Source organism: Euleptes europaea, chromosome 8 (genome assembly GCF_029931775.1).
Source record: "Euleptes europaea isolate rEulEur1 chromosome 8, rEulEur1.hap1, whole genome shotgun sequence".
Classification (NCBI taxonomy): Eukaryota; Metazoa; Chordata; class Lepidosauria; order Squamata; family Sphaerodactylidae; genus Euleptes; species Euleptes europaea.
Genome location: NC_079319.1, coordinates 51,525,486 through 51,538,174, shown reverse-complemented (window position 1 = coordinate 51,538,174; position 12,689 = coordinate 51,525,486). Strand labels below are relative to the sequence as shown.

General features: G+C 42.7%; 1 protein-coding gene across 1 annotated transcript in view; it reads left to right on the top strand.

The window, feature by feature from the left end:
• Positions 1-6,049: 6,049 nt before the first annotated feature.
• The window catches only part of IMPACT (impact RWD domain protein), a 29,042-nt gene continuing 22,402 nt past the window's right edge, over positions 6,050-12,689 (top strand). The window contains exons 1-4 of the mRNA XM_056854480.1: positions 6,050-6,100; positions 8,518-8,646; positions 10,561-10,613; positions 11,398-11,460. Coding sequence (XP_056710458.1) covers positions 6,065-6,100; positions 8,518-8,646; positions 10,561-10,613; positions 11,398-11,460 — 281 coding nt within the window. The 5' untranslated portion in view covers positions 6,050-6,064. The remainder of the gene's footprint in view (positions 6,101-8,517; positions 8,647-10,560; positions 10,614-11,397; positions 11,461-12,689) is intronic.

The window sequence follows — 12,689 nt, the reverse complement described above, 5'->3', positions numbered from 1 at the left end:
GAAGCAACATCCCGCTCGGCCAACCAAGGTCCCGCTCCGCCGAGGCGCCGCCGCTCGCTTCGCCGGCCCTCCGCTTTGGCCCCGCCCCCTCCTCGCCTTTTATAGCCTGCTCTTCCGCACGTGACCTCGCAGCCTTCTCTCTGTCTCTCTCCCCCCCCCCCCAAGAGTATCCCGAGACACTCCCTGCTGCTCGGGCCTGCCAAGAGGGATGGCCATAGGGCGCCAAAGGCGGAGCTCCCCCCAGCGGCGGAGCCGTGCAGCGCGCCCTCGCCGTTGTCCCTTTGGGTTTTTTTTCGGCCCTAGCGATTTGAACACGGAAAAAGCGAAAGACCAACAGGGGGCACTTTTTGGGTTTTTTTTGAGATGCAGATGCTCGTGTAACTTGACCTTGTGAACGGTTTTGCAGGTTTACATCACAACGTGCCTTTCTATTCCCGAACATGTGAACCCTGGCGTTCGCGAGGACCACGCCGATGAAGCCACCTGTGCATAACTACTTTTTTTATATAACATTTTTTATTGTTTTTTATATTACAGTAGTTTCCATCATTCATTAAGATGATATGATATAAACAATATTTCTCTATTCTATATAACTAATTAATTCATATATCTACGTTGACCTCCCCTCACTCCTCCTCTATTTGATAACTTTATTGTCATCTTTGCATTTAATTTCTAATTCAATACAATACTTCATATATGAATCGGAACAATTCTTAAAATCTAAATCATTAATCTTAATAGTATTTCTACCTTAATCAATTGAATTAGAAAACATAACCTTCAATACTTCCCAATTTAAATTCATTTTGACAATATATTGTCCATGCCTCCCATTCTCCCACAAATTCTGTATTCTCCTTTTGATTTACTAATGCCGTAAATTTAGCCATTTCTGCTAGTTCCAACATTTTATTTATCCAGTCCATCTTATCCGGTATCTCTGAAAGTTTCCATTTTGCTGCATAAACCAATCTTGCAGCTGTAGTGGCATATATCAAAAAAAGATCTCTGAGTTAATATTGTTTCTGGTATAATACTTAATAACATCATTTCCGGCGTTTCAGGGATATTCTGTTGCATAATCAGTCTCAATTCATTGTAGATCATATCCCAAATCACCTGTGCATAACTACTGAAGGGATGACGTTAGGGTTGCCAACCTCCAGGTAGTAGCTGGAGATCTCCTGCTATTACAACTGATCTCCAGCCGATAGAGAACTGTTCCCCTGGAGAAAATGGCCGCTTTGGCCATTGGACTCTACGGCATTAAAGTCTCTCCCATCCCCAAACCCCACCCTCCTCAGGCTCCGCCCCCAAAACCTCATGCTGGTTGTGAAGAGGGGCCTGGCAACCCTACATGACATATAATAAAGAAAAGTAGAAGGCTGCAGTAGACAGAACATTGCAATAGACATAGAAATCTATGTGCAAATGTGGGAGAAGGTGGCCCCCCGAGTTATCTCGTGGTCCTAAGTCATTTATTGGATCAAAACCCGCATGTTGAACTGAGCCTGGAAACAAATGGAAGCTGAAATTGTTGGATTAATATAGAAAAAGAGTTGGCTTTTATATACCGACTTTCTCTACCATTTAAGGAAAAATCAAACCAGCTTACAATCACCTTCCCTTCCTCTCCCCACAACAGACACCCTGTGAGGTAGGTGGGGCTGAGAGAGTTCTAAAAGAACTGTGACTAACCCAAGGTCACCCAGCTGGCTTCATGTGGTGGAGTGGGGAAACCCAACCCGGTGCACCAGATTAGCATCCGCAGCTCATGTGGAGGAGTGGAGAATCAAACCTGGTTCTCCAGATTAGATTCCACTGCTCTTAACCACTACACCACGCAGTCTAGCCCAAGTGGCTCATCCTGACCAATGGATGGGCAGCTATCTTCTGAAGTGAACTTTTGGAGAACTTTTCAAGGGTCTTCCCACCCACAAAAGCCCAGTATAAGTGCATTCAAAACTGTACGCACACCTACATGTAAATTCACATTTTGTTTTTATACACGCTCAAAAACCAGAGAGGGGCTAAAGAAAGCACTTTAATTTGGTGCTTGTGTATTCAGTAGCATGTCAAGCATTGAATTCAGTAGACGACTGCACCTCAACTCAACATTCTGACCCTTCAGCATACTCTCAAGTAAATATGTACTGGAATGCAGTTTTATTTTGTGACACTATGCCCCAGTTGCAGCTTAATCTTGAAAACAGATAGCCTCAACTAAGTCCATTGTTACTGATATGTTTAGACACATCTCATTCTGCACAAGATCAGAGTTTCTGGATAAGATAAACGTGTTCTGTAAAACTCATGGCAACAGACCTTATCAGAATTACATCACCAAGACATGACTATGCAGATAACCTATAGGTTCACCAGATGCAAAATCTTCCCACACTGATTACAAGATCAGGTCCCAAGCTCCATACATGAATACGCCCTTGCTGTGCAATATTAAGACATTTAAAAGATTATACATTTTTCTTTAATGCCAAGAAATCGTGTACATACACAGTACACAGTAAATTTAACATACATTTTATACACACACACAGACATATAAGTCATCATCTGATTAAAACAAACTTTTGGCTATTCTCCAGAAACTCTTAGCAGGAATATGTCATTAGGGGCAAAAAATCAAAAGTAAAGAGGAGGACTAACTGACAAGATGATGCTAGAGGGATATGTGGAAGTCTAGTTGAACTGGTTTAACTGGTAAAACTATGCCTACAATAAATATTTCTCTCTGATCCAACATCCTTTTTTGTCATAATACTGGAGTATAGACTGAAATAAATATGAAACTGATTGCATAAATAAGCTCTGAGCTCCCGATGAATAGTTTCTACCCTAACTCAACTCAGCCAAACTTCATTTTTATCTGTTGCCTTTAGCACCTGAAAAGAAGCTTGCAGTATGTCTCCACGATACAGTGGAAAACATGAAACAGCATATTTCAGAAAGTGTTGTTAATAGATGCATTATGCATACCATAATCATGTTTGAAGGGTTGAAACAATGTAGTTTGCATTTCTCATTAAGTAAAGCACTGCAAAATAGGTCAGATGCTTCAGTACAGTGAGAAAACTGACCAACAGTAGGCTGGAATGTCTCTTCCAGGGCTAGACATGTTTAAAATGTAGCATCTATTAAGACACCAGGATGACACATAAAAAGGGTGGAATGAGTGCTGGAAAGGTTTTAGTGGTGAAAAAAACCCCCTATGATATAGAAAATACTATGGAATACTGTAGAAAGTTATTGAAATGCTAGAACAGAGCTTATGGTGTGGCTTTCATTCCAAGTACAGTGTTGCTTCTTGCATTATCAGACAGGGATAGAGCAGGCCAACAAATTTTCAAGGATATAAAGTGCCCTCAACAGGATGGCGTACAGTCCAGTCCTATGCATGTTTACTATAAAGTCTCACCAAGTTAAATGAGATTTGTTTTCAAGTATATAAGTGTAGGGCTGAATTTGCCAGCCTAAAACAACCCAAACTCTTTTGTTTAGAGACCAGACAGTTAAGAATATTATGAATGATTGAGAAAAATGAACAGGGAAGAATCATCTCTATGCACGATGTCTCGCCGGTAGAGATCTTTGTCAAAGGCTCTACTTGGAGCATCCCAAATGCAGAAAAGAATATTCAGAAAGACATGACCACTTTTTAAACAGATCTATTTGATTGAGGTCTTCCTATTTCCTTTTTATAATACAGTAAATTAACTTGTTTAGAAGTGCCACAATCCAAATCCCTTTATAACAGTGCATTGTTGATGGTGGATTCCTTGATTTCCATACAGCAGCAATACACATCCTTGTTATAGCCACCAAAACTAAATTTATTCTATATAATTATGTCTAATGTATAAGATTATAAACTGTTGATGTCAGAGGGGATACTCCTTGACTCAAAATATCTTCAAAAAATTTTTTTTCTGATTTGCCACTAATATACCATGACATGGTAGATACATCGGGGGAGATTAAAAATTTATCAGTGTTTCAGGATAAATTTGAAAGGTTAAGCTGGCTGACATATTTTCAACTGAGATCTCATTTAAAGACAGATTGTCTGCAATCTGGGTTATTTCGGGAATTGACAGAATTTGAGTCGCTTGTGAACAAGAATGACGACCATCTATTAGGAAAAATCTACAAACTACTTCTGAAATATGACACAGAGGACGAACAAGTTAAAACAAATATGATTAAATGGATGCAGAACTTTGGAGAGATGGTAACGAAGGAGACCTGGGAAAAACTCTGCACTTCAGAACTAAAATACACTGCAAGTCAAGAAGTCAAGGAAAACTGGTATAAGACGTTCTATAGATGGTATATGATGCCCAACATGATTTCCCAGATGGCCACTCAGGAGGGGAAAAAAGGGGCTTGTTGGAAATGTCAACATACAGATGGTTCCTACTTTCACGTCTGGTGGATGTGTCCAAAGGTACAAACCTACTGGAAGAAGATTCAACATGAACTATAGAACATAACTAAAACAAAAGTAAAACTGGATCCTAAATAGTTCTTACTGAGTATAATTCCATCTGATTTGCCTATGCAAGTCAGAGATTTGTTTAAATATGCTGCAACAGCTGCAAGAACCGTACTGGCAAGAACCTGGAAACAAATGCCTATACCCGATATTGAAGAATGGAAAGACAAAATGCCTGACGTTCCCCACCCCTGTTGTAGACCCTCACAGAAACTTGTAAAACTGCTCTCTGTGTTAAGTAAACCCTTACTTTAAAGCCATTACATGGAAAGCATTGGAAACACTTCTGTGCTCTGGCAGCTCTTCATGGTAGTGGGCGTAATACTGCTTATCACCTTATTTTTATGGAGAGTTCCATGCAGTCAATAATCACTGCCAAGACCCAGGGACCCCTAACAACAGACATACGCAGGTTCTGTGGTTGTGTCAGGACTTGCTGCCACAAGGTGAAAAATACCAGTTGAAACAGCCACTATTAAGACTTCTGCAGTAAAGGGGTTTTTGCGGAACCTTAAATTTATTGTGCCATAGGATTTCATGGAGTCCACAGATTTTTGGCCTGGCCTGTAATGCACACACACACAAAAACCTTTATTGCGATAAGGCTGCAATCCCCTGTAAACCTACCTGTTAGCTCCACTCAGCAAAGTAGGACTTGTTCCTCAGTAAACCTGCATCGGATTAAAAGTGAATAGCCTTTGAACTGGCACAACGCTCCGTTTTGTCCCGTCCCGCGAGAAACAGAAACACGTGTTTAGAATTAGGAGGCGAGCTTATTAAACCCCATTCATCCTTATTACACTGAAACTATGAATAGCTATTGCTGAACCGACGCGTTCTGTCCCATTCAAACGCATGGGGAACTTGTCCAGGGGGGGGGGGAGTTATCGTTTCTTGTCGTTGTTCTCCTTAAATATATTTCACAGTGGGTCGCCGCGTTAGTCTGTCTGCAGTAGAAGAAAAGGGCCAGAGTCCAGGAGCACCTTAAAGACTAACAAAAGTATTTTCTGGTAGGGGATGAGCTTTCGTGAGCCACGGCTCACTTCTTCAGAAAGCTCATACCCTGCCAGAAAATGTTTTTGTGAGTCTTTAAGGTGCTCCTGGACTCTTGCTCTTTTCTCCTTTAATTTGACCGTTTGGTTCCGTGCCCCACTCTATATCTCCCCCCCCCCTTGCTGCTGCTGCTGCTGCTGCTGCTGCTGCTGCTGCTGCTGCTGCTGCTGCTGCTGCTGCTGCTGCTGCTGCTGCTGCTGCTTCTTTGGGCTCCGTTGGCGATAACAGCGAACCAGCCCAACTGCCGCGACCCAATCTCTATTTGAAGGCATGCACGAGGAAGACGCTGCCGCATGCGCAGTAGGGCTGCTGAAGCCCTTGACTCCCGAGAAATGGTCTTGGCGAGCCTTGTCCCTTTTCTCGGGAGTCAAGGGCTTCAGCAGCCCTACTGCGCATGCGTCAGCGTCTTCCTCGCGCATGCCTTCTAAGTCGCTTTTCCTACCTGCTTCGCGGAGTCCGCTGGAGAGATGAGCTCTGCCTTTCTGCCACCTCATGGCGGCGACTGACCAGGAAACGGCCCAGAGACAAGTGAGGACGCGACGACTCCCTGCGGCAAGGAAGGCCGTTGCTGAGGGCGGCTCTGAAGCCTCCCGCGCGAGCGCTTGCTTCAGTTTTTCGGTTGAAGGAGGGGGAAAGGGGTGGGTGTAGTATGGAAATGAGACATTCAAGGCATTTAGTGTCATTAGCGGCCGCTTGCAAACCAGTTTAATAGGATAATTCCCAGTGGGTCGCCGCGTTAGTCTGTCTGCAGTAGTAGAAAAGAGCAAGGGTCCAGTAGTACCTTAAAGTCTAACAAAAATGTTTTCTGGCAGGGTGTGAGCTTTTGTGACCCACAGCTCACTTCTTCAGAAAGACTAACAAAAATATTTTCTGGCAGGGTATGAGCTTTCGTGAGCCACAGCTCACTTCTTCAGATATCTGAAGAAGTGAGCTGTGGCTCACGAAAGCTCATACCCTGCCAGAAAATATTTTTGCGAGTCTTTAAGGTGCTACTGGACTCTTGCTCTTTTCTACAGTTTAATAGGAGTCTAGTAGCGCTAGGGTTGCCAGGTCCCTCTTCGCCACCGGTGGGAGATTTTTGGGGCGGAGCCTGAGGAGGGCGGGGCTTGGGGCGGGGCTTCAATGCCATAGAGTCCAATGGCCAAAGCGGCCATTTTCTCCAAGGGAACTGAGTTCTGTTGGCTGGAGATCAGTTGTAATAGCAGGCGATCTCCAGCTAGTACCTGGCAGCTGGCAACCTTGAGTAGCACCGACAGCCCTGACCTGGATAGCCCAGGTTGGCCTGCTCTCATCAGCTCTGGGAAGCAAAGCAGGGTGAGGCCTGCTTAGCATCTGAATGGGAGACCGCCAAGGATGTCCCTAGGATTTGGTTTGAACACCCACACTGGGAAGCTCACTGGGTGTCCTTGGGACAGTCATGGTCTCTCAAACTAAACTACCTTACAGAGTTGTTGTGAGGATGAGGAAGAGGAGGAGGATGTAAGCTGCTTTGTCAGTGTGGCTTCTAAGTAAACTTGAATAAGACTGAATTTAAAAAGTGGGTACTAAACCAAGGAGTTCTGGGTTCAAGTCTCACCTTTGTCAGGTAGTTTTTAGTTAAACCACTTTGATTTATCATTTACAGGGACATTCTGCCTTCCCTGTTTAAATGGCTCTGCCTCTTTGCCTTTGGTAGAAGCAGCCTGAGATGCAAAAGTTCAGAAAGTGACTCTTTCCCTCGACTTTACTTCTGTACTAGTTAAAGTATCAGACTGTTAGTATTGGTATATTAGTTACTATAATGCAAGCATCCACAACCCATAATTTCCCTGTCTTTGTTTTCAAGTAAACGCTGCTGTGGTACAGGGATTCCTCTGTTTTTTCTTCTCTGTAGTGTGTGGTTTGGCTTGCTTGCTGAAGTCCTCTTAGGCATGTTGGTATAGCGTACCTTGTTGTACCCACTCTGCATTCCACATGTGAACTTGATGTCTTCCCTGGTCTTTTGAACACTGTTCAATCCTAAATATGTTCACTTGGAATTAACAACCTGTTCCTAAGCAGCCACGTTGGTGTGGAGCAAGTTTCTGCTTACACTGCTGTAACTAAAACATAGCAATCATGCCCTTTTAGATTTTAAAGTCTGCTATGCACCAAAATCCTAAAGAAAATGCTAAGCTTGACATAGAGGCATTGGGGACATTTCTTGCCGTCTTCAGTATTTCACATGAAATCTTGTCACAGTACTGAGAACATGAGAGGAGCCAGCGCTGTCATAGCAGCTCCAAAACTGAGACAGAGATATGAATCAAGTTTGAATCTCACCTTGGCCACCTGGCTTTAGGCAAATCAGCCTCAGTCTCCATCAGCAATACCTTATAGGATTATTGTGTGCATTAGCACAAGATAATTTAGATTTTATAGGCGCCAGCCAGCCGGGCACTAAAACAATAAAATAGTAGTCTAAACAAAGGCAAAGGGCTAAAATAAAAGTAGAGTAAATGCTCTGCAGAGCTCAATCGCAATGCTACTCTCAGTTCGACCAGAACCTTTTCACAAGATAATTTAAGCAAAACTATGAACCCTTGAAGACACAATTTTTATGCCAAATATTACTGGACTCCAGCCCACACTCAAGTTGTACTCTTGTGTTTGGGCTGGGAACCTTACACTCAGTTTTATGAGTAATACTCATTTGTATAAGTACAGATGTTTTGGGGTATAACGCTGCAGTACCAAGTATACGGAGGTGGTAAATTGCATTATATTTATAATCCTAGAGAAGAAAGTAATGTGATTTTATATAACCCATTTTGTAATTTGACACAATGAGCTTGTAGTAGTGTGTTATGGAGGAAGAATAATTCATTTGGATAATTATGAATATGTTTCATGCCTTGCCTTCTGTATTCACTATAATTTTGCCATGTGGACAGGGTAGAATAATTTAACTTTATTGTTTCTGTCAGACAGAAGAAATTGAAGCCCTGTCTGCTATATATGGTGATGAATGGTGTGCTGTTGACGAAGATGAGAAAATATTCTGCATTAAGATTAGTGATTGTTTGGAACATCCAAAGTGGACTCTCTGTCTGCAGGTAGGTTTGTCTTTACATAATTTGGCTTAGAATGTGCAATTTAAGAATCCCATTGGGGCTCCCGTTATCTAAATGGAGCCGTATTTAAGATTCAGGCCTTTTTGATACCTGTACACATTACTGTGGGATTTTTTTTTTTTTTTGCTCTAAACATTTTCTTTTAAAAGGTAAATCTGTGTCTCTCAGCCAAAGGACAGGGAAACTTACTCTGTGAATAGGGTTGCCAATCAGGCCTGCAGAGAACTATCCTGTCGCTTTAATAGAGGCTTAATGTGTAGAAATGTGCAGCTAAAGTTTTTATGTCATGGAGCTAAATAACATCACCTTTTAAATTGCATATCATTTATCATCTATGAAAAGGGATTTTCCCCTTCAGATAGTTGGCAACCCTATCTGTGACCCCCAGGGGGTATATAACTGCTCCTCACCCTATCCCCACTGCTAAATAGCAGACTTTTTTTAAACTGAGAGGAGGTTCAGAAGTAGTTTGTGATATGCCAATAAGGAGCCAGGAGTGCAATGGAAAAATTCCACAATGTTGTTAATTATTGTATCTTTAAAATATTTGCCATTTATAAATGGGAGGTTTTGCCTTATATTTTCCACTCTCTGGATGCACATCCCCCCCCCCTAATCCAAATTCTCAAAACTCTGCATGGGCGCTTATTGTTGAGTTTTGAAAATTTGGATGGCGAAAATGTGCATCTAGAGAGTGGCAAATCCAAGGCAAAACCTCCTATGCATAAATGGCCCATGGACTTCAGAATATCATTCCAATCTCCCCCTCCCCCTTCTTGTCATGCACAGCAGACCTGGCTAAACTGGAAACGTTTTGCTTTTGGTGTTCAGTGGAGGAAAATCACTGCAAATCATGTTAGCCAGACTTGATGTAACTGAAACTTGGTTTAGCTATAATACCAAATCACCAGTTAGGCAGCTTGTTGCCCATCACATGCTGAGGTTCCCTTCATTTTGTTTTTGTTGTGAAATTAGTCTGCTGTTACATGGCAAACTCACAGTCTGCATGGAAACCAAACTGTAATCATCTGTGGTTTGCAGTTCTGGTTTCTGAGCAAATTACATTTTGCATAAGAATGCTGATGTATAGCGTTTTAGAGACGGTAAAGACAGAACAGGCAGTGTCCAGAATTCTGCAGGATTTTAATGCCCATTCAGAACTTTTCTCTGTATAGCTCTCACTACTGCTGTGATGGCAGAGGCATTTGCAGCAGCGATGGAGCATCCATTCGGCTGTTTTCTCCACATTTCCCTTGCCTTGCATCCTCCCCCCCCCAACCTCCCCCCAACAACTACTACCTGAGGTCTTGCTTGGGCTTTTTGTTTTAAATTAGCGATTGCTATAATTGTATAATAGTAATCTGTTGCCATGACTGAGTACCTCTTCTGAATGCCTTCTTCCATTTGAAAAAGGTCTTTAATCCTTTTTACAGCAGAGTTGTAAGATTCAGTTCAGCCTGAATCCGGCAATTTATACTAATTGCCCATCACCACTGCAGACTCGCCTTGTATCATTCCTCAGGGCTCTTTGTCCCCCAGAACCAGCATTTCACAGAGATCAGAGGAACATAAGAGGCAGGAGTAGTTGCTTAGGTAGTTGCTTAATATTCTGATGCTTTGCATTTTACTCAAAAGTAAGTCTCTCTTTAGTCAATGGGGTTTACTTCCAAGTAGCAAACAACGTCTGCCTTGGAAACGTCGGGATGTGAAGTCACCCAATGGGTGCTTGCACAGGGGACCTTTACCTTTACCTAGTGTTCATAGGCTTGCAGTGTAAGGGGAGTATTGGTGTGCGTATTAATTTCTCAGAGCTGTTCTGAACGCTCAGAATTGTTGTTGTTTTTTCCAGCAGCAAGGGGGAAGCTCTTTTGGTTATTTACCTTTGCAATCTTTCAGGTGATCCTGCCCCCTGAATATCCAACCGCAGCACCGCCTATTTATCAACTTAAGTAAGTGATCTCTCTTTCCGAATACCCAGTTTCTTGTGCATTTTCTTCCCATTGTCCTCATCTGACAATACCCATCATTTTCACACGCTTACTATGTACACTAGCGATCTACCATTTGAGTAAGGGAGGGCAATCCTGATCCTCCCTCCAGCTGTCTGTCCAATCTTTTATACCCCTTCTCAGTCTCAAGAGTCTGAAACAAAAGCAGTCCATCCTATATGCAGTGCACGTATGCAAAAGTAGTTGTAAGACTAAATGAGTTGTCGTCAGGGCTAGATGAGAAGCTTCCTGATTGTTTTGCCCCTAATCTCACTAGGAATATGTACAGGAGCTTCAGGTTGGTTTCTGGGAAGAATAGTCTGGTAGGTATCTGGAGGGAGTAAAATCCTAAAGGGATATATAGTTTGGACTCTTTTTCAATCCAGCCATGTTTTTATGAAGAAGAATTCAAAAATTGCAAGCTGGAACAAAATGAGAAAAAGGGGAAACATGCAGTTCATGTAAGGTCACACCATGTTTGCTGAAGGGAGGCTAAAATTACAAGTCATACTTTGTCCATGTCCTTCCCCCCCTTGCACTAACATAACCACATTCCCAAATCCTTTGCTCCTACTGTTTTGCTGAGATAGTTACTATCTCCACATGACGTGGGAATGGCAGTTTCTTCATGTTTGCAGTTTGCCACAGTATCTGATCACCAAATTTACTTGTTGTTGTTGTTAACTTAAATGGGAAAGTAGTTTAGAAATATTATAATAAATCTACATGTTCATTTTTATTCTAGTGCTCCTTGGCTTCGAGGACAGGAGTACACAGAAATAGCAAATAACCTGGAAGAAATATATGCGTAAGTAGAACAAGTGAAATAATTATTATGCCCATCTAGTAGAGACTTGAGGGTGACATCTACACTTATAGGTTTAAGTTGCAGTTCCTTTGCAGTGATGTGTGAGGTATTGCAACGAGATTGCTTACCAGGGTAATCCTAAAAACACTTTCCTGGGAGTAAGCCCCATTGAATGTACCTGTTTAGGAGAGCCAGCGTGGTGTAGTGGTTAACAGCGGTGGTTTGAAGCGGTGGAGTCTGATCTGGAGAAGCGGGTTTGATTCCCCCCTGCTCCACATGAGCGGAGGCTAATCTGGTGGATTTGTTTCCCCACTCCTCCACATGAAGCCAGCTAGGTGACCTTGGGCAAGTCATACTCTCTCATCCCCATCTACCTCACAGGGTGTCTGTTGTGGGGATGGGGAGGGAAGGTCATTGTAAGCCGGTTTGATTCTTCCTTAAGTGGTAGAGAAAGTCGGCATATAAAAACCAATTCATCTTCGTCTTCTTCGTCTTCGATTGCTTTCTAAAGCAGCTAGATCACAGAGCACTGTTGTATTTGAAGCAACAGATTGTATAACTGTTTGAGTTCTGTGGATAGGTTTGATTATAATGCTGTAAAGTTGAACTGAGATGAGATTCTAAGAAAAAGTAGTGGTTAGGAACAGGGAGACCAGTTCTGTCATTCAGCTCACTGGGTGGTGTTGGGCTAATTACAGTCTCTTAGCCTGATCTTTCTCACAGGTCTGTTGAGGATAGAAAAGGGGTAGGGCAGAGGATGAGACCGTATAAGCATCCTGAGTTCCTTGGAGGAAAGGTGGGATGAATACAATAAATTAACATAATACAGATAGCTTTTTAAATTGCTGTTATGCTTCCTTTGTAAAGTATACTTTACTAGGTAAGGTAAAGGTCCCCTGTGCAAGCACTGGATCTTTCCTGACCCATGGGGTGACGTCACATCCCGATGTTTCCAAGACAGACTTCGTTTGCGGGGTGGTTTGCCAGTGCCTTCCCCAGTCATCTTCCCTTTACCCCCAGCAAGCTGGGTACTAATTTCACCGACCTCGGAAGGATGGAAGGCTGAGTCAACCTTAGCCTGCTACCTGAAACCGACTTCCGTCGGGATTGAACTCAGGTCATGAGCAGAGCTTTTGACTGTAGTACTGCAGCTTAACACTCTGCGCCACGGGGCTCCTATACTTTACTACCAGGCTGTTTAAAATGATTGGCAACTTGTCCCATGTCCC